We start from the raw sequence: 27,746 nt of genomic DNA, 5'->3' as shown, positions 1-27,746 counted from the left end.
TTTTCTCTGCTGGCCACAGAAACGTCTGTCTGTTCCTCGGACTACAGAATCCCCTAATACAATTGAGCTCTTGGAAGCCGACGTACCCCTCGTTTCATTATGGTCAGTCTCAATACCAGAAACTTGGCTGTTCGTGCTACATTCCCCTGAGAATCCATCACCCCCTACATTTTCGAAAACAGCATACCTGTTTGAAATGGGTATATCCACAGAAGGTTCCTGCACTAGCTGCCTACCTCTCTTACCCTTCCTGGAGTTAACCCATCTATGTGACTGTATCTGAGACTTTCCCCCTTCCTATAACTGCCATCCATCACATACTGTTGCTGTTGCAAATTCCTCATTGCTTTTAACTGTCTTTCCAATCAATCCATTTGATCTGATAAGATTCGCATCCAACAGCATTTATGGCAGATATAATCCGCAGTAACCCTTAAACTCTCTTTAAATTCCCACATCTGACAAGAAGTACATATCACTGCATTTTTGCTCCTTCACAATCTACAGCATCTTATTCCTCTACAAACACTGTCCCAGGTTAAATGAATAGTTATGGCTTATATTTTAAGTTTAATCAAGAGACTTATCTCCAAAAAGCATACTGTACTCACTACTGTTTTGGAATCGTTGACATTTGAGTAGGCTCCTTCACAATCTACAGACCCAGAAAATAACAGCATCTTATTCCTCTACAAACACTGTCCCAGTTTAAATGAATCGTTATGGCTTATATTTTAAGTTTAATCAAGAGACTTATCTCCAAAAACATATAATCAAGAAAGAACCCACCTACTCACTACTGCAGCCTTTCTCTTGGACAGACTTAAAACAACGATTGACTTACCTGATTCTGTGCTGTGAACTTTGCCCAACAGTTCCTCCAAGATTAGCTGCGAAATTCACTGTTCGTTAATTTTCCCAGACAGACTCCAATGTCCAGCGATACATGAATTCAAAAACAGCAAAGGCAGTAACTGTGCAGGTTTTCTCTCTCTCTCTCTCTGTCTCTCTCTCCTGCACTGTCCTCACCATGTGTCTTATCTCAGAAGGGCTTATGCCCGAAACGTCGATTCTCCTGTTCCCTGGATACTGCCTGACCTGCTGCGCTTTTCCAGCAACACATTTCCAGCTCTGATCTCCAGCATCTGCAGACCTCACTTTCTCCTCTTATCTCAGAAAGTTGTGCAGTGGGATCTGAGGGATTTAACCATGCCTCTGGAATTACTGCCTCATTTGGGTTGAATCTTGGCATCAATCTGGTCGGTCCTGTGTGGCAGCGAGGGGCATTGAAGGAGGTCGCTGCTCTTGATGTTGCTGGCACTGCCTCCTTCCTGGATCTCAGCAAGAGGTGCAGAGACAAAGCTGCATACATTGTACCCATGCAGCAACACAGGGTGACAGCAGGGAAGGTGAGATGGAGGGTCAGGGAGCTGAAATTGCATTTCGGATGTTGGAAATTATCTACGGAGGAAAGGCCAGTACATTCCCAGAATGTGTCTTGTTAGGGAAAGTCTTCGCCACAGCAGGCAGCTGTGCATTTTCATTACTTAAAGGCCTGTCTGTCTCACTGATGAATAATTGATCTTTCGGTTGCCTACTCAATGATCGTGGAGATTTCAAAGCAGTTCGGGGAGACGATTCACTGTTAAAGTTGGAATTATAGGCTCAAGTGGTACAGAAGTAAGGTCTCTTCCTCTGGATGAGAAGACCCAGATTCGAGAGCCCCCGGTCCTGAAGATGTGTCATTACATGTCTGAACATATATGGATTTATAAAAAAATTATCACCAGGCAAAGGGACTCAATCGAGTTTCTAAAAAAAAGTCGGATTCGTGAGGATTCAATTTACAGGAGTCCTTCTGAAACTGCCCCAGTAAATCCCAGAGGTAAGTTTGACCATTTTAAATTTCCAACATGCCAATTTTCCACTTTTGCAGAATTTTAATTCATGAGCAGTACTTAACTCTGACACCTCGTATTTAAAATTCTGGCCCTTTTTATTATTTTTCATGTTTCATCCTGGCACATATGTCTTTGCCAAATTAATTTAAACTCTCCTTTTGTTTGACTTTCGGAATAATGAGGTACCTGGCTTCTCCAAGCTTTGACACCCATATTAAGATCGTAAGACCATAAGACATAGGAGCAGAAATTAGGCCATTCAGCCCATCATGTCTGCTCCGCCATTCTATCATGGCTGATAAGTTTCTCAACCCCATTCTCCTGCTTTCTCCCCGTAACCCTCGATTCCCTTGATACTTAAAAACCTGTCAACCTCAGTCTTAAATAATCTCAATGACCTGGCCTCCATAGCCTTCTGTGGGCAATGAGTTCCATAGATTCCCCACTCTCTGGCTGAAGAAGCTTCTCCTTATCTCCATTCTAAAAGGTCTTCCCTTTACTCTCAGGCTGTGCCCTCAGGTCCTCATCTTTCCTACCAATGGAAACATCTTCCCAACATCCACTCTGTCCAGGCCATTCAGTATTCTGTGTGGTTCAATTAAATCCCCCCTCATCCTTCCAAACTCCATTGATTATCAACCCAGAGTCCTCTGCATTGAGGCATCTGCTGAATATTGGTTTGCAACCTCATCAGAAAGATATAACCTCGAAACTAGGAGCTGGAGTAGGCCATTCAGCCCCTTGAGTCTGCTCCTAATTCAATATGATCAAGGCTGATTATCCTCTGGCTCAACACCATATTCTCACTTTCTCTCGGTATTTTTGATATCATGTTCTCAGTTTACACAAACCTTATAACAACACCAGCAGCCAGCATTTCTATAAACGCATTGTAATGACATCACTGGTGTGTTATTGAACAAAATATGGCACTGAGCTGCATGAGATAGCGCAGCAGATGACCAATCACATGATAAAGATGAAGGTGCTGTTAATTGTCTTAAAGAATGAGAAAGAGACGGAGAGAGAGAGAGGGAGAGACAGAGAAAAAGAGTGAGAGTAGCAGAGATGTCAAGGGGCAGGGTTCCAGGATTAAGGTTTTGGCAGCTGAAGGCAATATTGGAGTAAAATCAGGAACATTCATGAGGTGAGAACAGGAGGTGCAGAGAAATCTCGAGTGACTTTAGGTCGGAGGAGGTTCTAGAATTAGGGAGCTGTAGAACAATATCAGTAAGGGGATCAAAGGTTACAGGGAGAAAGCAGGAGAATGGTGTCACTATCTCATGATCTTAAAGGGATTGAAGAACGTGACAAAGATCAACGTATTGAGAGACTGGAAACCACAGTCGGTCAGTAAGCATAGGGGTGATGAGCAACCAGGAACAAAGACAGTAAAAGCTGGAGAATCTCAGCAGGACTGGCAGTGTCTGTTGAGAGAAAAATAAAAAAAAGAGAATCAGACCCAAAACATTCACTCTGTTTCTCTTTCCACAGATGCTGTCAGACCTGCTGAGTTTCTCAGGGACTTTCAGTTTTATTTCAGATTTCTAGCATCTGCAGTAGTTTGCTTTTAAATGAGTGAACGGTAACATATAACATTAGGTTCTTTCTGATCACTCCTGGGGAACAGATATGGATCCAAACACTCCTTCTGACCAATGAAGTACACAGCTTGCTCTCATGGTATACAATTCCAATCCAATCTGCCCATAGAGTAGTCTCCCTCTTTGGTGCCTTACGCCTGTCTGCTGCTGAGTACCTTTGTTTTAGAGAACTGCACAGAGTCTTCTGGACTCAGCACCACAAACTGCTCGACTGCAAATGCAAAAATGCATTAGTAAGATGATTGTCTTCTGAAAGGAACAACAACAATTTAGGAAATTTTTGTCTCACACAGAACTTCAGCGCTTTAAATATCAATTTACTTCAATCCATTTATTATGCAAGTGTTGTTTACAAAACCAACACTGGATTTAAATAAACACCTCGCGTGTAGCTGTCTGCCAGAATCCTGGGTATACCACCCACCTGATACACAAGAACATCAGAAAAGCAGAGTCTGAATTATGCCTCTCCTCTTCCATCTGCTACATCCCCATTTGGGACTTGTGACACTCCTTCCAAGTTGTAAATTTAACTTTATCACACATTCAATGCTGCTTTCATTACCAGCGTCACACAGACTTAACATGGAACAGCCTGAAAAGAAAGTGCTGTGTTTTATTCTGCTCTTGATTTATTTCCCCTGGTTTTCTTGCCTCGTTGTACCAGGAAGGGTTTGTTTTGTATACATGCTCCTTTGGGAACGATTGTTCTGATTGCATTTATCAGTCGTATTGATGCAAGCTGATGCATTTCAGGCACAGTACAATATTCTGTAACTGCACTTTTTTTTCCTCAATAAACAAGTGAACGCACAAAAAAAGGAAAGTTCTTAAAAGATTGACTCGTAATAATGGTGGAAAAATTGCTTTTGGTACAACAATGCGGAGTGTGGAGGAAGTAAAAATGCTCATACCTTCACCATGCTATTTCTGTTCATAGCTGCCAAAGAAATATTATTCCTAATATGATTCAGAGCAGATGACATTGCTTATCACATTAATTTCTTTCCATAGACATGTGAGAAAAATATATCAGACTTCAGACAGAAGGAAGCACATCCCAACACTGTAGTATGATTAGATTAGATTACTTACAGTGCGGAAACAGGCCCTTCAGCCCAACAAGGCCACACCGACCCTCCGAAGAGCAACCCACCCAGACCCATTCCCCTACACCTACGGACAATTTAGTATGGCCAATTCACCTAACCTGCACATCTTTGGACTGTGAGAGGAAACAGGAGCACTGCAGAAGAAACCCACGCAGATGCAGGGAGAATGTGCAAACTCCACACAGCCAGTTGCCCAAGGCGGGAATCAAACCTGTGTCTCTGGCGCTGTGAGGCAGCAGTACTAACCACTGTGCCACCGTGCCACATGGGAGCAACAAACAACAGGCCATTCTGCCCCCAATTTTTCTGCTACACTGTTGAATTGAAAGCGATCTGTAGCTCAATTCTATTTATCCACCTGCTTATCCAATGATACTTTTTTCCTATCAAAGATTTATCAATCCCAGCCCTGAAAATATCGACTAACCTAACATTGATAGTCTTTTGGGGGTAAAGCAATTTTCCCCCACCTCAACAATTTGAACAACAATTTTCATGAAAGATCTAATGTTCAATTTTTGCTAATTTCCATCATTTCTATAAAATGATTATCTAATTTTTAAAAACTGTGATTGGATTTTGATTTTAATGAAATATTGACACAACTTGTCTTCATCACCTTTTCTTTGTCCTTCCACAGGGATACCTGTTGCTTTTTCCTAATTGGCCTTGAACAGGGTACATTGCCTCACCATTTGGGACGGTTGGTCTGAAGTCAGATGAAAACCAGCCTGGATAAAGATGAGAGATTTCCCCAAAAGGATGGGTGAATGAGATATTTTATTTTCTAGTCATCAATGATCAGTGCATTGTCACCAGCACTGAGACTACCTCACAATTCCAGGTTTCTTTAGTTTATTTGAATTTATATTCCACCCATGGAACCCAGAGTATGAACAGGGTCCATAAGGTCATAAGACATAGGAACAGAACTACGCCATTTCACCCATCACGTCTCTCTGCCATTTAGTGATATCATGGCTGATCTGATAACCCTCAACTCCACTTTCCTGCCTTTCCCCCATAATTCTTACTGATTTATAAACCTGTCTATCTCAGCCTTCAATACACTTCATGACCCAACTTCAACAGCCTTCTGTAATAAAGAATTCTACAGATTCACTATCCTCTAACAGAAGAAATTCTTCCTCATTTCTGTCTTATAAGTGTATCTCCTTCCTTTGAGATTGTAGTCTCAGATCCCAGACGCTCCCAAAAGGGGAAGCAATCTCTCCACATCTGCCCTGTCAAGCCCCATGAGAATGTCACATGTTTCAGTAAGGCAACCTCTCACTCATCAAACTCCAATGAGCATAGCAGTTCAGGCAGCATCCAAGGAGCAGGAAAATCAACATTTCGGGCAAAAACCTTTCATTAGGAATGGAGGCAGGGAGCCTCCAGGGTGGAGAGATAAGTAGGGGGTGGGGGGAGTGGAGCTGGGGAGAAGGTAGCAAAGAGTAAAATAGATGAATGGGGGTAGGGATGGAGGTGATAGGTCAGAGGGGAGCCCTGCCTCCATTCCTGATGAAAGGCTTTTGTCTGAAACGTTGCTTTTCCTGCTCCTTGGATGCTGCCTGACCTGCTGTGCTTTTTCATAAACTCTGGTTTCTAGCATCTACAGTCCTCACTTTTGCCTAAACTCCAATGAGTACAAGCTCAATCTACTCAACCTCTCCTCATAAGAAAATCCTTGTATATCCTGGACAACTTAGAATCACCCTCAATCAACCAACCAAACATTCTTTCAACTGCCTCTGATGCTACGATACCTTTCTTTAGATAAGGGAACACAGCATTCTAGAAGCAGTGTGATCAGTCTTGCGTAGTTTCAGAAAAAAGCACCTCCCTTTCACAGTCACAGAGTCAGTGTGTCCTACAGCACAGAGACAGGCCCTTTGGCCCAAATTGGTCCATGCTGACCCAAAATGATCCCTTCCCTTTGGAATACCGGTCAGCATTCCATTTGCCTTCCCTCTCAGTGAAGTTGAATGCGAACTTTCTTTTTGCGATGTATGCATTCTGAAATGCTGGTCCAATCACATTATCACAACCCCACCATTTCTCCCTAGTTCTTTAAGCCGTGTTGAACCTGTGCCCACCTCAAAGACCAAATTATCCTCCTAGAATGAGGCAGACAAAGGTGGCCACAACGCTTTGGTGGGGTCTGAGTGTGGGCCACTATGGTAGACATTAAGACCTTCCTCTTTGCCAAGCTATTGATCGTCTGTCCTGATATTGCCTTCGATGCCTTCTTTACTAATTTGGTGGTAAGTTTCTTTTAAAAATACCTTGGGATGGATTCCTACATGACAAGTGCTTTGCGAACTGCCGTTGATAAAGAAGTGAAGAGAAATGAAGGATATTACTGAAGAAAGCTGGAGTTAAACAGAAGTATGAAGTGACCACATTTTAAATGCATCTTCTCCTCTGTAGGGTGGTGTGATTAAAAGGTGTTGACGCTGGAGACAAGGTGGGGGGAGGGGGGATGAAGAAACTGGTGAAGTCCAAGTTCATCCCCTGTGGTTGGAGGGTTCCCAGTCGGAAGATAAGACGCTCCTCCTCCGACCGTCGCGTTGTTGTGGTTTGGCGGTGGATGAGTCCAATGACCTGCATATCCTCGGTGGAGTGGGAGGGGGAGTTGAAATGCTGTGCTACAGGGTGATTGGGTTGGTTCGTCCGGGTGGCCCAGAGGTGTTGTTGCCAGTTTTTACGGTATGTCCGGAATTCCTCACTCTGACTTTCAAGAATGAGCCGGAACTGGTTCTCGACTGGGGCGGAGATCACATCTTATAAAAGGTAAGTACCTTATTGTTATTCAATCAACAGATGCCCCGATTTCCTTTATTTTGCCTTCTTCAGGTTGCCATGGTTGGGCTGAAGGAGGTGTGTTGGTGGGGAATGTGGCGGAGGTGGACAATGGGGGAGGGTGGGGAATGAATATCTTGTCACAGAAGGATGTTCCTGGTGACTGGGGAAAGCCAAAACCAGGTTTCACAGTCTCAGAATACGGGGTGGGCCTTCTCAGGGCAAAGATTTCCACACCCAGGGAGTGGGGAGCCTGTGGAATTCTCTGCCACAGAAAGCAATTCAGGCCAAAACATTGAATGCGTTCAAGAGCGAGTTAGAAATCTCTCCTCAGGTTAAAGGGTATGGGGAAAAATCAGGAACTGAGTTGTATGAACAGCCAGTTATTGAATGGAGGAGCAGCTTGAAGGGCTGAATGACCTACTCCTGCTCCTAGTTTCTAAGTTTCTAGGCTTTCCACTGCTCCAGGAAGAATTGGAGTGAGCATGATTGCTGGTAATATTCATGGAACAGAACTGAGTCACTGATGTCAAAGCCCTTTCAGGATATCCAAAGCTGCAGCGGTTACAAAACTCTCAGTCTGAGTCATGACAGAATAAAAAGGAGAAACCAATGAACTGGAATGAAGGCTGTTTGAAAATTTCTTCTAAAGCAAAATAAAGGCAGTGTAGTGGTCCCCATATCCGGGACTGCGTAGCCCTGGATGGGAGTGGACAGTCGGAAATGAGGATGCAGGAAAAGAAATAGCGATTCATTCCAAAGCAGTTACAGTTCCTACCTCGGCAGATGGTTCCATTGCCCACGTAGCCAGGCTTACAGATACAGCGGTGACCCCGGACTGTGTTCATGCAAATCGCCATCTCGTGACAGCTGTGCTGTCCGTTTCTGCATTCATCGCGCTCTGGAGGAGAGAAAGAACTCTGTTCAAGTCAGGGTGATTGACAGCCCTGCAGGTTGTGTTCACAGGAAAGGGCAGAGAATCAATACAGCATACAAATAAACCAAACTGAGGATGACCAGATTATTGAAACTAAGTTCCTGTTGAATTCCTAAAGGACAGCAGAACAGCATCGTCTTCACGTTTTAAAGTCTGAAGCACAGAAGCTTGAGTCACGCAGCAAGGAAACAGCCTTCGGTCCAGTAGCCTACACCGACCATGTTTCCAAATTAAACTAGTCCCACTTGCCTGTGCTTGGCCCGTATCCCTCCAAACCTTTCCTATTCATACACTTACCAAATTAATGTTAAACATTGTAATTGCACCCACTTTCTCTGGAAGTTCATTCCATACACGAACCACTCTCTGTGTGAAAACGTTGCCCGTTATGTCCTTTCTAAAACTTTCTCCTCTCACCTTAAAAATACTCCCCCTAATTTTGAACTCCCCAACCCTAGGGAAAAGAACCTTGCTTTTCACCTTATTTATGCCCCTCATGATTTTATAAAGCTTTGTAAGATCATCCTTCAACCTTCTATGCTCCAGTGAAAAATGCCCTGGCCTATTCAGCCTAATTTTACAAAACAATCCCTCCAGTCCTGCCAACATCCTGGTAAATCTTTTCTAAGCCCTCTTCGGTTTAATAATATCCTTCATATAACAGGTCGACCAGAAATTTGTAACATAGAATTTTTACTCCCACTGAAATTGAAACAATCTTTGTGGCCAGAGAATAGGACTCCATCTGAATTATCTTTTTGGGCATCCTATTACACGTGGTGTGTTGGCTTTCGTTAGCAGGGGGATTGAGTTTAAGAGCAGCGAGATTATGCTGCAGCTCGACAAAGCCCTGGTTAGACCACACTTGGAATATTGCGTTCAGTTCTGGTCGCCTCATTATAGGAAGGATGTGGAAGCTTTCGAGAGGGTGCAGAGGAAGTTTACCAGGATGCTGCCTGGACTGGAGGGCATGTCTTATAAAGAAAGGTTGAGGGAGCTAGGCTTTTCTCATTGGAGCAAAGAAGGATGAGAGGTGACTTGATTGAGGTGTACAAGACGATGAGAGGCATGAATAAAGTGAAGATTCAGAGACATTCTCCTAGGGGGGAAATGGCTATCACATGGGAACGTAATTTTAAAAGTGATTGGAGGAAGGTTTAGGGGTGATGTCAGAGGTCGATTCTTTACACAGAGAGTGATGGTGTGTGGAATGCACTGCCAGTGGTGGTAGAGTTAGATACATTAGGGACATTTAGGCGACCTTTGGATAGGTGCTTGGATGATAGTAAAATGAAGGGCATGTAGGTTAGTCTGATTGTAGAGTAGGATGAAATTTTGGCACAACATCGGGTGCTGAAGGACCTATATTGTTCTGTGTTCTATGTTCTAATACTGCAACAGGCCAAAGAGAAACAAAATGCAAGGCTGGAGCGATCCAAACAGAACTGTGGATGCTGGAAATTGGAAACAAAAAATAGAAATTGCTGGAGAAACTCAGCAGGCCTGGCAGCATGTGTGAAGAAAAAACAGAGTCATTGTTTCATAATTCTGAAGAAGAGTCACTGGGTTTGAAACATTAACACAGTTTTCTCCCTACACATTCTGCAGATCTGCTGAGTTTCTCTAGCAATGTTAGCCAATCTCAATGTAGCTCATGTGAAGCTCACATAATTGGAGAATATGTTCCATAGATGGCTTTGCATTTCAAGAAACTGGAACTTCTCAATTTAACCATATAACTTGAATTAGTGAGGAGGAAAAGCTATATAGCTTTAATAAAAATCTTGCTGCACAGCAGATTTATGAGTAATAGTATCACAAGCAGGGTGCTTTTGAGATTTAAGAAATACTATATATGTGCTAATCAAAAATGCATCAACAATAGTACTGTTAAGATAAATCAGGAACGTAAAAACTCTTTATTCAGCTCTGTCTTTTAACCTGATGGCCTGGAAAGTCAATTGTCCAGCTTATTCAGGCTCTACCTGCCAAACAGGCATGCTCATTATGAGACAAAAAACTGCAGATGTTGGAACCCAAGGTAGACAGATAGGAGGCTGGACGAACACAGCAAGTCAGGCAGCATCAGGAGGTGGAGAAGTCAATGTTTCAGGTGCTCATTATGAGCTTCCCACTCTGTAGGTGCTGCCAAAAGGAAACTAGCCATCCATGGCCCACAGAAACACAGAAGATAGGAGTAGGCCATTCTACCCTTCGAGCCTGCTCTGTCATTCAGTACGATCATGGCTGATCATCCTACTCAATATTTTAATCCAGCCCTCCCCTTATATGGAAACATGGAAACATAGAAGGTAGGATCAGGAGGAGGCCATTCAGCCCTTCGAGCCTGCTCTGCCATTCATCACGATCATGGCTGATCATTCAATAGATAGCCTAATCCTACTTTCTCCCTATAACCTTTAATCCCATTTGCCCCAAGTGCTATATCTAGCCACCTCTTGGATACATGCAATGCTTTGGCATCAACTGCTTCCTGTGGTAATGAATTCCACAGGCTTTGGGTGAACAAATGTCTCCTCATTTCCGTACTAAGTGGTTCACTTCAAATCTTCAGACTGTGATCCTTGGTTCTGGATGCACCCAACATCGGGAACATCCTCCCTGCATCTACCCTATCTCATCCTGTTAGAATTTTATAAGTCTCTATGAGATCCCCCTCCCCCCCCCCCACTCATTTGTCTGACTCCAGTGAAAACAATCCTAACCTAGTCAATCTCTCCTCATCCATCGGTCCTGCTATCCCCGTAGTCAGCCTGGGAAACCCTCGCTGTACTCCCTCGAAAGCAAGAGCATATCCTGTGATCCATTTAGCCACAAGAGCTATAGCTACTTCCATCTTGAAAACACACAATGTTTTGGTCATGAATTTCACAGGCTCATCATTCTCAGGTTGATGACATTTTTCCATCAGTCCTGAAACCTTAAACCTTGACCCCTGGTTCTGGACTCACCAGACCACTACTCCCACCACACCCCTCCCGCATTCCCTCCCCCCCCCGTCATCCGGAACATCCTTCCTGCATGTAAACAAACAAAACCAAAGAGCTGCAGATGCTGGAAATCTGAAACAAAAAAACAGAACTTGCTGGAAAAACTCAGCAGGTCTGGCAGTGTCCGTGGGCAGAATGCAGAGTTAACATTTCAGGTCCACTGACCCTTCTTCAGAACTGGCAGTAACTGAAGATGGGAGAGGAGAGGAGTAAACAATAGGCAGCGATACAGCCAGAGAGAGAGAACAATAGTTGGACATGCAAGGGTCACTGCACCCAAAACATTAACCCTGATTTCTCTCCACAGATGCTGCCAGACCTACTGAGTTTTTCCAGCAATTTCTGTTTTTGCTTCTTCCTGCTTCTAGTCTGTCCAGGCTCGTTAGAATTTTATTGGTTTCTATGAGATCCCTCCTCATTCTTCGAAACTCCAGTGAATACAACCCTAACTGATTCAATCTCTCCTCTTATATCAGTCCTGCCATCCAGGAATCAATTAGGTAAACCTTTGCTGCATTCCATTGAGAGCAAGAACATCCTTCCACAGATAAGGAGACCAAAAATGCCCACATATTGCCAGGTGTAGCCTCACCAATGTCCTGTATAATTGCAGCAAGACAACCTTGTGCCTTGTGCAAACAGGCATTAGGCTCTTTCCAAATTCAGTCAAGATTAGAGGGGTGTTGGAAAAGCACAGCAGGTCAGGCAGCATCTGAAGAGCAGGAAAATCGATGTTTCGGGCAAAAACTCTTTATCTTTCCAAAATCAAATAAGTGAGCTAAGGACTGTTTGTGCTGTCCTCTGCAGTATTGCAGTACAATGAGGTAGCTGATGACAGCTGTGCTCAGGGAAACTGGGTCCATTTCACCCTAACATGTGATTCTTAAAAGCCCCCTGCAGGAATTTCACTGACTGTACCCTCTTGAATGCAGACACTACTGCCCTAGATCATCAAAGATTGTTACTCACCACCCATTATTGGCCATGATAGATTTTTAGATTTAGATTAGAATACAGTGTGGAATCAAGCCCTTCGGCCCAACAAGTCCACACCGACCCGCCGAAGCGCAACCCACCCAGACCCATTCCCCTACATTTACCCCTTCACCTAACACTACAGGCAATTTAGCATGGCCAATTCGCCTAACCTGCACATTTTTGGACTCTGGGAGGAAACCGGAGCACCCGGAGGAAACCCACGCAGACCCGGGGAGAATGTGCAAACTCCACACAGAGAGTCGCCTGAGGTGGGAACTGAACCCTGGCCTCTGGCGCTGTGAGGCAGCAGTGCTAACTACTGTGCCACCCTGCCGCCCATAGCAATTGTCCTCCAAAATTTACCAATCATTATGCCTTGTTATCTCTTCCTATTGCCTTTTGGTTATCAGATATTTGAAACTACCACACATTAGGCTTGGAAAACTCTTTGTCTTCAACTCTGTGCTTCAATTGTCTGGTGAGGAGATTGCTTCGACAGCTGGCATGTTCCACCAAAACCTGGCCCTCCAGTGCAGCTGTGAATGTAGCCCACAGAGATACTTCGATATATAATAAACTCTTGGCTCTATTCGTTCCTAGCTCTTTACTGACAATATAATAATGGAAAATATCCCTGCTAATCCAACCAGCAACAAACATATTTATTCTTAGGGGTCCTTCATTAATACTGAGATCTGAAACACACTATAAACAACAGAGAAAAGAGAATGTCACAAAAAAATGCAAACAATGAATTTTATTTTAATAATACATAATGGTTTTAAATATGCATGAAACAGTTTCATCAAGAGGGAAAATCTGCTCTGTATTAGTAAGAAAATACTCTACACTAATGCCTTTTTAGGGAAGGAAATCTGCCAACCTTACCTGGTCTGGCCTGAATGTGACTCCAGACCCACAGCAATGTGACTGACTCTTAACTACCCTCTGGGCAATTAGGAATGGGAAATAAATGCTGACCTGGCCAATGATGTTCACCTCCCATGAAAGAATGAAATAAAAGAAGAACACCTTCCATTCTCCATTGAGAATGTGACAGCTGCTGTTAATAAATGCTCATTGTACCATTCTCCTCTGGGAGCATTCCTAAGAAACAAAGGCCCATTAAATCCTGTATTTTGCAACAGAACTTATTCACTATTTTTGGATTCCTCATAAAGAGTGTATTTCCATCTGATTGGAGAAAGTGCATATTCTGCAAGATGTGTTTGAGAAACAAATGCCAAAAATAGCTAAGAGTTGAGATTTTAATGATATGTCTTTTTCCAAGAGATGACTCCCCCATCCCATGCTTGGAATGTAAAAGGATTAATTATTGGCTGTCTAGAATAAATAAGAGATGGTACATTTCTTGCTCACCCCCACTGACCAGATAATAACACAGAGTGAAATCATGCTTGCCAGGGGGCAGGACAGCTGGATCAAGGGGGAGAAAATTTGATGCAATACCAAGAGTGCATCTCGCTGACCTCTGCAATTTCATCCATACTTGCTGATGCTTTGGGAGATATCCTTATCCATGGGTTGATTGTGACCCCCTCATAGGTCAGTAAATGGCCATTTTAAGGCTGCTCACCCTTTTTCAGGGACTTCACCTTTAACAGATGGAAGTCAGCACCCAATGTGTGATCCTGCATCACCCACTCAGTCACTGATGGTGAATAAGGACCTGAACATGCCCCCTGAGTCATTCAGAGATCCCCCCCACCCCCCCACCCCTATGTTATTCATTTTGGTTTCCTTCTCTTCCTTTGGAACTAGGCATCAATGCTAAAAATAAAACAGAGATAAGGAAACCATGTTTCTCTCTGAGGGTTGGGAGTCTTTGAAATTTCCTTCATTAAAAAGCAGTGCTTAAATTTTTATACATTTAAATATTTTTAAGGCAGAGGGAGATGGATTCTTGATTTCCAAGGGGAAAAAAGATTATCGGGAATAAGCAGGAATGTAGAGTTAAGGTTGAAATCGGGTCAGACATGATCCTACTGAATGACAGAGTAGGTTCAAAGGGCCGAGTGACCTGCTCCTGTTCATTGTCAACGCATTCGCACATCTCGCCCTGCCCACGTCCCCACCAAACACCTCTGTTCTCACCTGGGTTATCAGTCTGCTTTTTGGTGATACTCAGCATCCCACCACTAAACCCTCACCCCAATTTAACCTTTGCATCTGGCTCCAGCAATGATTGTCATTGAGAAGTGAATGCAGTTCCAGCAATGGCCATCACTCTTGGTGGCACTACTGGGACCAGAGAGCTGCTGGGCAAGTGATTGTGACAGAGTTGGCAGCTTCCCTGAGAATGGCATTGAAAGTCTCATTTTGAGATAGTCAATGGGCCCATTGCTATTCAATACAGGCCAAGGGGGAGGCAGAGGTGTAGGAACAGTGTCATTGACCAGAAACTCTGGGGACATGGCTCAAATCTCACTGAGGCAGATGGTGACATTGACATTCAACAAAAAAAGTGAAGTTTGTAAAAATGAGACCAATGGTGAACATGAAAGCACTGCCAAATGTTATAAAAACTTGTCTGGTTCAATGGTATCCTTTAGGAAAGTAAGCCTTCTACCTTTACCCAGTCTGGTCTGTACGTGACTCTAAGCTCAGCAGTTAATGATGGGCAATAAATGCCGGCTGACTCAGTGAAATCTGCATCCCATGAACAAATGAAAGAATAAATAGATGTGGGGCAAGGCAGAAAGCCACATGGGCTCAGCCCCAACATTAATCCCTGGGATAGAGGCCCAATTCATATTGTTTCAGTTGTGTGGATGAGTTCAGTTTTGGGATGGGACTTTTCAGGATTATCTCTTTCTTTGAATAACTGCTTTATTACTTCCATCCAATCTCTAACGCGAGACAACAACAAAATGCACATGGTGACCTGGCTACAGTTGCACCTCTAGAATTACACCTTTGTTCACAAGAAGCAGCATCAATTACAAATTAGAATTAGAATCCCTACAGTGTGGAAATAGGCCAAACAAGTCCACACCAACCCTCCGAAGAGTAACCCACCCAGACCCATTCCCCTATCCAATATTTACCCCTGACTAACGCACCTAGCCTACACTTCCCGAACACGATGGGCATTTTAGCATGGCCAATTCACCTGACCTGCACATCTTTGGATTGTGGGAGGAAACCGGAGCACCCAGAGGAAACTCACACAGACATGGGGATAATGCGCAAACTCCACACAGCCAGTCACCTGAGTCTGGAATCAAACCCGGGTCCTGATGCTGTGAGGCAGCAGTGCTAACCACTGAGTCACCATGCCACCCACATTAGTTAGGAATGTGAAGTTTCATTGCATCCTGAAACTCCAATATTAGCCCAATGAGGGAGATGTTGCAAGCTCATTCATTGCACGGACCTCTCATTGAAATAAATTCTGTAACTGTGTCTGCAGATCTTCTGTCTTTACCTCACTGTGGCTCTCCATCTTCGTCACACAGAAAAAAAAATTGCGGACAGCTTTTTGTTTTAATCATTTTGATGTCGTGAACTCAAGTACTTTATATCTAAGAGGCACCTGAGTTTAACTATTTCAGGGATGGACATCCGAAAATCACTGATTTGTTACAGCACAGGAGGAGGCCATTCAGTCCATCAGGCATTAAATGAGCATCATTACCGAGTCCAAAAATGTGGCGCTGGAAAATCACAGCAGGTCAGGCAGCATCAAGGAGCAATGGAATCAATATTTTGGGCATAAACCCATCATTAGGAATGTGGGAGTGGGGGAGGGAATGGGAACTGAGAGATAAATAGGAGAGAGGGGGTAGGAGTGGGAAGGGGGGGAGGTGGTTAGGAAGGCAATAGGTGGATGCAGGAGTACGGTGGTCTTGATAGGTCAGTGGGGAGGCTGGAGTGGATTGGTGCGAAGGAAGGTGGACAGGTTGGGCAGTTCAAGAGGACAGTGCTGAGTTGGAGGGTTGGATCTGGTGTGAGGTGGGAGGATGGGAGATAAGGAAACTGGTGACATCGACATTGATGCCATGCGGTTGGAGGGTCCCAAGGTAGAAGATGAGGCGTCATTCCTCCAGGTGTCAGGTGACACATTTTATGACTCTAACTCTCCAGAATCTGCAGGCCTCACTTTCTCCACCATTACTAAGTGCCAATCTCAGCGTGGTTTGGCCACTGTTCTTCCCAAGTCCACAAGAAACTGTAGAGAGTCTTGAACACAGTCCAATCCGTCACACAAACCATCCTCCATCCATTGACTCCATCTACACTTCCTGCAGCCTCAGGAAAGCAACCAACATAATTAAACATCCCTCCCACCCCAGTTACAATCTCTCCCAGCCTCATCTATCAGACAGAAGATATCAACGTCTGAATACATCGACAAACCGATTCAAGAACTTCTTCCCCGTTGTTAACAGACCTTTGAATGGCCCTCTCAAATGTGGATGTTGGCCTCTCTCTGGATCTTCTCTGTGTCTGTAATACTGTAATCTGCACACTGTTCTGTTACTCTGATGCACTTTCTGTGGCACAATGTGCCTGTAAAGTACATAAGAGAACACTTTTCACAGCAGGAAGTGTTGATGGAGTCAATGGATGGAAGGCTGGTTTGTGTGACAGACTGGGCTGTGTTCACGACTCTCTGGGGTTTATTGCAGTCTTGGGAACAACAGTTGCCAAACCATGCGGTGCTGCATCCAGGTAGGATGGTGCACCTACAAAAATTGTAAAGAGTCTTTGTGGACATGCTGAATTTCCTGAGCCTCCTGAGTTAGTAGAGGCGTTGTTGTGCTTTCTTGACTGTAGCATTGACATAGATGGACCAGGACAGATTGTTGGTGATTGTCACTCTCAGGAACTTGAAGCTCTCGAACATCTCCACCTTAGCCCCATTGATACAGCCAGGGACATGCCTTCCACTCTGCTTTCTGAAGTCAATGAGCAGCTCCTTCATGTTGTTGACATTGATGGAGAGATTGTTGTCTTTACACTATGACGCTGAGCACTCTATCGCTTCCTTGTATTCTGTCTCGTCATTGTTTGAGATCCAACCTACAATGGTGATGTCATCTTGAAGCGGGAGTTGGGGCAGAATCTGGCCACAGGGTTGTGAATGTATAAAGACTTTAATAGAGGGCTGAGTATGTATCCTTGCATGGCATCAGTGTTGAGGATTATCATTGGAGGAGGTGTTGTCATCTATTTTCACTGACTGAGGTCTGCGGGTCATGAAGTCAAGGATTCAGTTGCGGTGGGGAGGAGGGGTGGTGTGGGGTTGGGGGGTTGGAGTTGGGAGTGGGGGAGGCGAGACCTAGGTCTCAGAATTTGGTTGGAATTGTGGTGTTGAAGGTAAAGCTGCAGTCAATAAGTGGGAGCCTGACGTAGCAGCTTCATCAGTGCCTTTCTCTCCAACACAAGATGTTCAATGGTGATGGTACAATGCTCAGCACCATTCATGATTCCTCAAATACTGAAGCCGTCTTTGTCCAAATGCAGCAAGATCTGAACAATATCCAGGCTTGAGCTGATAGGTGGTGCGTAACATTCACTCCACCAAAATGCCAGGGAATGACCATCTCCAATCCTTGACATTCAATGGTGTTACCATCACTGAATTCCCCACTATCAACATCTCAGAGGTTACCATGAACCAGACACTCAACTAGATGAGCCATGTAAACACAATGGCTTCAAGATAAGGTTGGAGACAATGAAAACTGTGGCGAGTAACTTACATCCTGACTCCCCAAAGCCAGTCCACCACCTCCAAAGCATGAGTCTGGAGTCTGATGAAATTGCCCAGTGGGTGCAGCTCCAACAATACTCAAGAAGGTAGACATCATCCAGGACAATGCAGTTTGACTGGCACTACATCCACAAGCATCCACTCCCTCTACCACTGACACTCAGTAGCAGCAGTGTGTGCTGCAGAAATTCACCAAAGATCCTTAGATAGCACCTTCCAAACCCACAATCACTTCCATCTACAAGGATAAAGACGGCAGATACATGTGAACCACACTACCCTGCAAGTTCCCCTCCAAGCCAATCACCATCTTGATTTGGAAATATATCACTGTTGCTTCACTGTCACTGAGTCAAAATCCTGCAATTCCCTCCCTAGTGGCATTGTGGGTCAACCCACAGCAGGTGGACTGCAGTGGTTTAGGAAGGCAGCTCATCACCACCTTCTCAAGGGGCAACTAGGACTGGGCAAAAAATGCTGTACCCAGCCAGCGGTGCCCATATCCCACAAATGATTAAAAAATATTCCAGATGGATTATAACAAGGATGTTATGCCTATAATATACTCTATTTTACACACACTACTGGAAACAAGATATAGGAATTAAAAATGTGTCCAGGTGTACAAAGTTAAAAATCACACACCAGGTTATAATCCAACAGGTTTATTTGGAAGCATTAGCTTTTGGAGCGCTGCTCCTTCATCAGGTGGTTGTTTCACAACCACCTGATGAAGGAGCGGCAATCCGAAAGCTTGCACTTTGAATTAAACCTGTTGGACTATAACCTGGTGTTGTGTGATTTTTAACCTTGTACACCCCAGTTCAACATCGGCATCTCCAGATCATGTCCAGGTGTATTCACTGTAGTCTCACTCTCTCATTAGAGAAACAACTGGTGCTCAGGAACTCAAGTACAAAAGCAGCTTCAATCAACAGAACTGTGATGATCCCTATAAGGTCCACGGGGAGTCACTAATCAATTTCCCTGTGGCTGTCATTGAGTTTGAGTCCCCCTATGTATGAGGTAATGGCCTGTCCAGCTGAGACATCTGACCTGAACCCTTTGTGAAGCAGACACAGGGAGGGACCCTCTTGCGGTGCAGTGGTAGCATCCCTACCCCTGGACTGGAAAGTCTGGGTCCAAGTCCCGCTTGCTCCAGAAGTGTGCAATAATATCTCTGAACAGTTTGATCAGAAAATTAGTGAAGCAGACCCAGTCCCTTCTCTATCTGCCTTTCACCTTTTATGGTCTTCATTGCCTTTAAAGGGTTTTGTCTTTAAATATTTAATCACCTACTTGTGTGATTACTCGTGGTTACAGTAATTTTGATGATGGGGAGGTCGCTCAGTTGTGTTTTATGATACTTTTAGGTTGAGAGAGAAAAAATGAAGCAGACCTTGTCTCCATAATGAGTTTTTCTTGTTAAGATTTCTTGTTAATCACAAATGTGATTACTGGTGGCCTTTAATTGAAAAAAAAGTTATGATGATTTTTGAAGTTGTGCATTAAAGCACTAAGGTGTATAGCAAAAAAGACCCAGAGGAGAAGCCTTGTGGTGTGACAGTAGTGTCCCAAACTTTGAGTCAGGAGGCCCAGGTGCAAGTCCTACCTGTTCCAGAGGTGTACCATTACATTACTGAACAGGTGGATTGGAAAATAGGTTAAAAATTATATATAAAGCAAATCCAATTGAGGCCTTGTGTGGTATGATGGTAGTGTCCATACCTCTGAGTCTGGAGTCAAGTCCCACCTCCTTCAGAGGGATCTCAAAGCATGCCTAAACTGGTTGATTTAAAATTAGAAATAAAGCAGACTCCCCAGGGTGAGAGAGTTGCTCAGGTATATGCGATAACATTTCCAGGTACGGAGAAGAGGGAAAAAAAACGTAGACCCAGGGTTGGGTCGGCAGAACTATTCCTGACGAAGGGCTTTTGCCCGAAACGTCAATATTCCTGATCCTCAGTTGCTGCCTGACCTGCTGTGCTTTTCCAGCACCACTCTGATCTAGACTCTGATCTCCAGCATCTGCAGTCCTCACTTTTGTCCAGCAGAACAATCTGTCCCATGCTGAGACTAGTCTGTGTACGTCATGAGTAGTGGCTCCATTTTGTTGTTCAACAAATGATGTTCTTTTTCAGTTGGGCTTCCTGAATTATAACAAATAATAAGAAACAGGAATGCACACAGACTAAATAAAAACCAAAAGAATTGTGGATCATGGAAATCAGAAACAAAACCAGAAATTGTTGGAAAAGCTCAGCAGGTCTGGCCACATCCATGGAGAGAAATCAGAGTTAATGTTTCAGATTCAATCAGCCTTCATTCCTGGTTACCATCAGCTCTGGGGAATAGTCACTGAACCCGAAACATTAACTCTGATTTCTCTTCAAGGATGTGGCCAGACCTGCTGAGCTTTTCCAGTAATTCCTGTTTTTGTGCAAACAGACTATGAAACTCTCCAATACCAACATGTCTGATATTCTCCCTGAACTAGCGTCCCCACCTCCCTTGATTCTCTGGCTGTGATGGTCAGAAGCGTATTCTGCTGGACGGCTTCCCAACATGAAATGGCACAGAATATTCTCAAGGCAACATGCTCATTAAGATGAGCCAAGCTTCATTTGTTTGAAACTTCATTTCTGAACAATCTCCAGGAATTATTTCAATAACAAAATCATCAACTTGACAATTACAAATTAACCTGGCACAATTCACATGTATTTTGTCAGGCTGCTTTCCTTACTATCAATTCAACAGCCCTTTCTCCAATGACCCCAGTCTTGGAAATTAGGCTTCATTGTTCTGGGAAACTTAAACCCCAGGGCATCATTACAAGTGCCTGCAACCCTTAAGTTCAGTCAGTATTAGTTAAATGTGAAGTAAACCTTCAGGAAGGTTTAGATTAACCGTCATGCTCTCTGTAACACTATTCCATCATATAATGGCCAAGCAATTAACCCAACAATTCAAATATGAAAAGGGCAGTCAGAAAAAAAAGCTAAAAGGCTTCAAAACAGTTTTAAGTTAAATTAACTCTTAAACTTACAAGAATTTCTTGGGACTATTTCCTGTCTGAAGGTATCTGTACCATATGGTTCTGCCATTAGAAACATAGTAATCTAGTCCAACAGACTGGCATTTGATGATTTATATCTGAAGATAGTGACAGAAGAGAGGGGAGAAAATGATGCACATTCTGACTATAATTTTCTACAATTCCCTTGAAAGCAAAATCATACTCTGAAACTGGAGGGTGTCACATGTGACAGCTTCTCCAATGAAATGATCGTCCAGTCTTACTTCAGTTTTTGGTAACTTGCAGAATACTGTCAAAGTATTGCAGAGTCTCCTTCTATAATGGTGGAAAGGGCAAAGCCATCCAGGCATTGTTATACCTTCATGTTCTGGTCAGTACGTATTTCAATCTGAAATGCTTTAAACCAAGAACTTGAAAAAAACATTTATTTTGCCAGAAGACTAATTGGAAAAACAGCAATGATCTTGTTTTGCTTAAATTGTAGCCATTTGAGACAATAAGAAATAGGAACAGGAGGAGGTCATTCGGCTCCTCGGGTCTCCTCCACCATTCATTAGGATTACAGCTGATCTGACCTTCCTCATCCACTTTCCTGCCCTTTCCCATAAACACTTGCTTCCCCAACTGAACAACAATCTAACCACCTCAGCCTTAAATATGCACAAGAAATCTGCTCCTACAGCTCTCTGTGGTTAGAAATTCCAGACTCATGATTCTCTGAGATAAGAAATTCCTCCTCATCTCAGTCTTAATTTGGTCTCCCTTTATACTGAGATTATGCCTCCTGGTCCTAAACTCTCCAGTGATGGGAAACATCCTCTCAGCATTTACCCTGTCAAGCCTTTTTAGAATCTCCTCTCACTCTTCTAAGTCCTAATCAGTAGAATCCCAACCTGTTTCATTGTCCTGTAACAAAATAGCATTAAACACAACACCAACATGATACAATTTTACAGTAGAACTTTGCACTTGTTGAATTAAAGTTATCAGTGCTAAGGAAAGGGACAATGTTATCTCAGTTTGACATTAATCCAAAAAAAAAGTTCTTTTCAAACAAACACTGATCTAAAAGTTCAGAAAATCTACACGACCCCTGCACAAACCCTGCATTTCTATTGCTTAGATCACCCTTTCCTTCTTAGCTACCTGACCAAGGTTATCATATTGAGTCTCAATTAGTGAATTATTCAAAATTCTCTGTGGATTTTGAATAACAGGATTTTAACAGTTTTCACTTAACACTCATACAATTTAATAAAGACAAAAAATTCCTTGCATATGTCTGAGCAGCATCAAAGCCTCCTTTGTTGAAGTGAGGGACTCATATTGCTCTGACATGCTCTGCTATCCAGGATTCTGACAAATGGCCAAAATTGTTATTTGCAAAATGATACTTTGTGGACTTCAGACCATGAAAACAAAGGAATTTAATTGCAGAACTGCAGAAAGGCAATTTCATGGGGATTGATAAAGATGTTTGTTGTAAGTCTGTGAGTGTAAGATAGGAATAACCTGGAAAAATTCAACCTCTATTAGAGTGGTAAGTAACTCACATCAGGAGTCAAGCAGTGTCTGAACGGTTCAGCTTCTTATGGGAGAGAAAAAAAGGTATTCCTGCAGCAGCTTTGCAAGAATAGCCCACAGCTGTTAATAAAGATAGTGTTGAAGGGAGAGTCGGTCCTTTTGGTATCCTGTGTCGTTTGCTCCTGCATTAAAGAGTAAACAGTGGCTTATCTGCAAATGTTGTGCACATAGAATTCTGCTATGGTACAGAGAGGCAATGAGAGCCACTTAAACTGATAACATCAACACCAAAGGCAGCAAAATGAAGATGAGTTTGAAAGTGGAGCTGAATCCACATGACCTTTTTGGGACTAATAACGACAGGGGAATCAGGGTGAGGTCCACGAGGATTGTCTGTTTGAACGAAGACACTTGCAATCATTTCAAGCTGTCTCAATTCTTGCTGTCTGCAAGGCTCTGCTCCAATCCAACAGTCTCAGGGCTGAGGTCTCCCGTCAGGAAGCAGGAAGAGTGTCTCCTCCTGTGTCTGATAACTGTCTCTGGTGGGATCTGCACAAGTTTGGAATTTTCCAGGGAATCAGCGCTTAACTGGGACAGGCTTCCTGTCCAATCAAGGTTAGTGGGAGTAGGAATTGGGAGCTGGCAATGTCACTGGATGAGTAATCCAGAACCCCAGGCTAATGTCCCAGGGTCAAAGAGAGTGATGTTGGAAAAACACAGCAGGTCAGGCAGCATCCAAAGGACAGGAGAGTCAATGTTTAGGGCATAAGCCCTTCATTAGGAATGTGGGGGTTGTGTGGAGCTGAGAAATAAGTGGGAGGGAGGGTGGGATCTTCCAGGGTTATGCGTTCAAACCCCATCATGGGAAATGGTGAAATTTGAATTCAATAAAAACCTGGACGAGAGGAGAAAGCTGGCCCAATGACAATCATAACTGTAATTGATTGTTATCAAGGCCAAGTTGGTTTCCTGTAGCCCTTTAGCGAAGGAAATCTGCCACCAGTACCTAGTCCAGCCTCCATGTGACTCCAACCCACAGTGATGTGTTTACTCCTCAATATCCTTAGAACAGTTAGGGTTAGGCAATTATATGCTGGCCTTGCCAATGACACCCATGACCCATGAAAAAGGAATTGAAAATAGAGAAAGGTTTCAGATTCCCATGGCAACCATTCCAGAGGTTGTGGTTTCTATGCTTTACCATAGGGGGCTGTGATGGCATCGGAGACATTAATGAGATGATCCTGAGGAGGGCAGGACTGATATTTGGAGAGAGGTTAAAAACAATGACTGCAGATGCTGGAAACCAGATTCTGGATTAGTGGTGCTGGAAGAGCACAGCAGTTCAGGCAGCATCCAAGGAGCAGCGAAATCGACGTTTTGGGCAAAAGCCCTTCATCAGGAATCATCAGGAATATTTGGAGAGAGACTGGATCAGTTAAAACAATATTCACTAGAAATTAGGAGACTGAGGCAAAGGACAGTATAGAAAACCTAAGAAATTAAATAACAGGATGAGGCAGGCGGGGGAAGCCATTTAGGACTGAGATGAGGAGTAATGTCTTCACCCAGAGAGTGGGGAGCCTGTGACAAAAAAATGGTTGAGGCCAAAACACTGAATGTTTTCAAGAAGGAGTTAGACATTGTAGCACTGCTACCTCACAGCGTCAGGGACCCGCGTTCGATTCCAGCCTCGGGCAACTGTCTGTGTGAAGTTTGCACGATCTCCCCGTGTCTGCGTGGGTTTCCTCTGGGTGCTCTGGCTTCTTCCCACAGCACAAAGATGTGCAGGGTAGGTGAATCGGCTGTGCTAAATTGCCCATTGTGTTCAGGGATGTGTAGGTTAGGTGCATTAGTCAGGGGTAAATGTAGGGGAATGGTTCTGGGGGTGTTACTCTTCAGACAGTAGGTATAGACTTGTTGAGCCTAATGGCATGTTTCCACATGGTGACGATTCTATGAATCTATGATTGTTTTTAGCACTAAAGGGATCAAAGGTATAGAGAGAGAGTGGGAACAGGGAACTGAATTGGATAATCAGCCAGGATCATATTGAAAGGGGGAGTTGGTTTAAAGGGCTGAATGGCTCCTATTTGCTTTGTTTCCATGTTTCTGGAGGTGTGCACCCACGAGGGAGGGGAAGGTGTTTCTTTCCTCAAAGGGTGGAAGCAGGAAGCTATCTTAAGTGAACTTGGGCATCTCCTTACTCTCATCTCTTTCAATCTACGGGTATTCCAACACTCCATTTGACCACGACAGACTCCAGAACCAATTCCCTCTGAAGCTGGCATTGCTCTGTCACTTGTGAGTCTGATGTGTACAGCAACATTTGTAAAGATATCATCTGTCTCCTGGACCCAGCACTGGAGTGAGGACACCTGAATCGTACCTTAGAATTCTGCAGTAGATAAGAGCATTGATATCTGGGACTCTCTGTCTCTCTTACTTTGTTCTCAGTCATCCACAGATCTCTTTACCTCTGGCCTTAGATTCTGTGCTCAGGATAGTTTCTCCTACTCCCTCATGGCCATTATTATTTAAAACTCTTCCTGCATCCATGACCTGTCCATGCCCCAAAAATCTGTCCTCACCTCCATACCCTGTCTTAATATGGTGGACCATGACATACCAACAATAATAACAAATAGTTCAGCAGCTCTTGACTTTGTTCAGTGACTTACCGACACCACATTCAGTGCTGCTAAATCTTCTATTAATACATCGCACTTTGTGTGGTGATAGTATCGCTTGGTTTATTGTCTAGTGTGGAGACAAATCCTGTTTGCACAGGAATAATGTGCTCTCCTTTCAGTCAAAGTGAACACAAAGTCACCATACTCCTCGCAAGCCACAGGAGTCCTCTCTCATGACAGAGGGACAGCTAATGGCAATTTACCATGAGGGTCAGCATGCCTCAGGTAAAGGGAGAGATTCAGAAGGACAATTCTTCATGGTAACCTCAACCAATGGGAGAATTGAACCCACACCATTAAAATTACTTTGTTTTTTAAACCAGATGCTCAAACAACTGAGTTAATCTGCAAAACAGCCTCAACGACAATCCACATCAGACGCCTTCTCTCTTAACTGTAAGTGGAACAATGTCTTTGAGACAATACATACAATCATCTATAATGAACTCAATAATCACTTCCACTGTTATTTAGTTGAAAGAAAAAGTTCAAATAATATCAAAGAATTGATCGTAAATCTTTACTGAAGACGTGAGGAGGTACACATTGAATAACCATTAATAACTTGTTCTTTTATTTGGTAGCTACCAACAAAAGCGCCATTTAAGTCAGTTTCCGTGATAGATGATAAAACAGCCGAGGCATCTCCAAGAAACTAGCTAGATACGTTTGAAACGTTTCTGATATAATTTGAAAGGAACATATTCATTACATTAAAAACAAGCCAGTACTACAGAAGTTGGAGATAAAAGCAGAAACTGTTAGAGAAAGGCAGCAGCTTTGGCAACATCTGTGGAGACAGAAACAGAGTTAATATTTAGAGTTTGAAGTGGTGTTCAAACAACAGTCAAACTGCACTTGATTTGTGGGAGGGGCCATTCTCTTCAAATATCATTGACGTTCTTTGCAGTTGGTTTCAAATTGCCAAGGAGAGGGTTAGACTTTACTGAAAATCCATCAACAACAGGTCAAAAACCAACGTTTTTTTGCCTCAAACTTGAAAATAAACTTTCTACCATAAAACTCCCCTCCTTCAAAACTTCAAACTTCACTACAAGAAATGCATGTGCATTTCGGCAGACCCCTGGGTTGTGAACAGGTTCTGTTTTGCAGAGTGTTGATTTGCATGCAAGATGGAGCAAAGTGCAGGACAAGTGAGCAATCATTCGGAAGTGCAGGAAATGTTCATTTCCGATCTTTAAAATGAAACCCCTGTACAGGATTGCTTAAGAGGAAAGGCTGAGGGACTTGGCTCTTTTCTCATTGGAGAGAAGAAGGCTAAGAGGGAATTTAATAGAGACATACAAGAAGCTGAGAGGGTGAGATAGGGTGGGCAGTGGGAGCCTTTTTCCTAGGATGATGACGTCAGCTTGTACGAGGAAGCATAGCTACAAATTGAGGGGTGATAGATTTGAGACAGATGTCAGAGGTAGGCTCTTTACTCAGAGAGTGGTAAGGGCGTGGAATGCTCTTCCTGCCAGTGTAGTTAACTCAGCCACATTAGGGAGATATAAACAATCCTTGGATAAGCATATGGATGATGATGGGATAGTGTAGGGAAATGGCCTTAGATTAGTTCACAGGTCTACGCAAAGTCGAGGGCCGAAGGGCCTGTTCTGTGTTGTATTGTTCTATGTTCTATGTAGGTATGAGCATCCCTAAGTCTGATGTTCATAAGTCAGGGACCCCCCTGCAATTCACCAGGTTATGTTAATGATAATGATTCAATGATTAACTGCACATGAGGGATTGATTAATTCGATGTGTTAGTTTACTTAAAACAGTAAAACATATTCCAAGTTATGAAGCAGATATGACAGCAAACAAACTGATTTTCTGTGTTTGAAAACCTTGCAGACTCACAGCAGACATTGGTTCCTGAGGAAACCACAACTTCATCATTTTACTTAAGGTTACAACTTTCAGGAAGTTCAAGTGAAGACACCCTGGATGGAAGTTCTGTTGTGTGAGGAGCCTGTGACAAGATCCTGGTTCTATGGGTATCTCACGTGAATGGATACACTGCTACCAATCCCTCATGTTAACACAAGTCTAGGGAGTTATCAACGTTGAGTGGTGAAGGATGACCACAAAAATGTTTGGTGGAAAAGGCTCATCTTGAGTAGAGGAAGTTTTAAAATCAGTTTTGAATTGTTAATTAATTGTAGCACGACGGGCTATTTTCCCTGAAGTGTAGAAGGTTGAGGGGTGACCTTATACAGACTTATAAAATTATCCAGCGACCATAATTCTATTTGTTTTAAAATAGTGATGGAAAAGGATGGACCAGATCTAAAAGTTGAAGTTCTAAATTGGAGAAAGGCCAATTTTGACGGTATTAGGCAAGAACTTGCGAAAGCTGATTGAGGCAGATGTTCGCAGGAAAAGGGACGGCTGGAAA

At 43.4% G+C, this 27,746-nt stretch overlaps 1 protein-coding gene across 5 annotated transcripts in view; it reads right to left on the bottom strand.

The window, feature by feature from the left end:
• LOC122557625 (protein kinase C-binding protein NELL1-like) overlaps positions 1–27,746 on the bottom strand; it is a 954,605-nt gene that overhangs the window by 349,327 nt on the left and 577,532 nt on the right. For all 5 annotated transcript variants that reach the window (XM_043705393.1, XM_043705388.1, XM_043705391.1 and 2 more), the window contains one exon: positions 8,201–8,323. In XM_043705393.1, the coding sequence (XP_043561328.1) occupies positions 8,201–8,323 (123 nt within the window). The remainder of the gene's footprint in view (positions 1–8,200; positions 8,324–27,746) is intronic.

The sequence above is a fragment of the Chiloscyllium plagiosum genome, chromosome 16, assembly GCF_004010195.1.
Source record: "Chiloscyllium plagiosum isolate BGI_BamShark_2017 chromosome 16, ASM401019v2, whole genome shotgun sequence".
NCBI classification, from domain to species: domain Eukaryota; kingdom Metazoa; phylum Chordata; class Chondrichthyes; order Orectolobiformes; family Hemiscylliidae; genus Chiloscyllium; species Chiloscyllium plagiosum.
The sequence above is the reverse complement of the archived record's forward strand: the minus strand, read 5'-3'. Positions and strand labels throughout refer to the sequence as shown.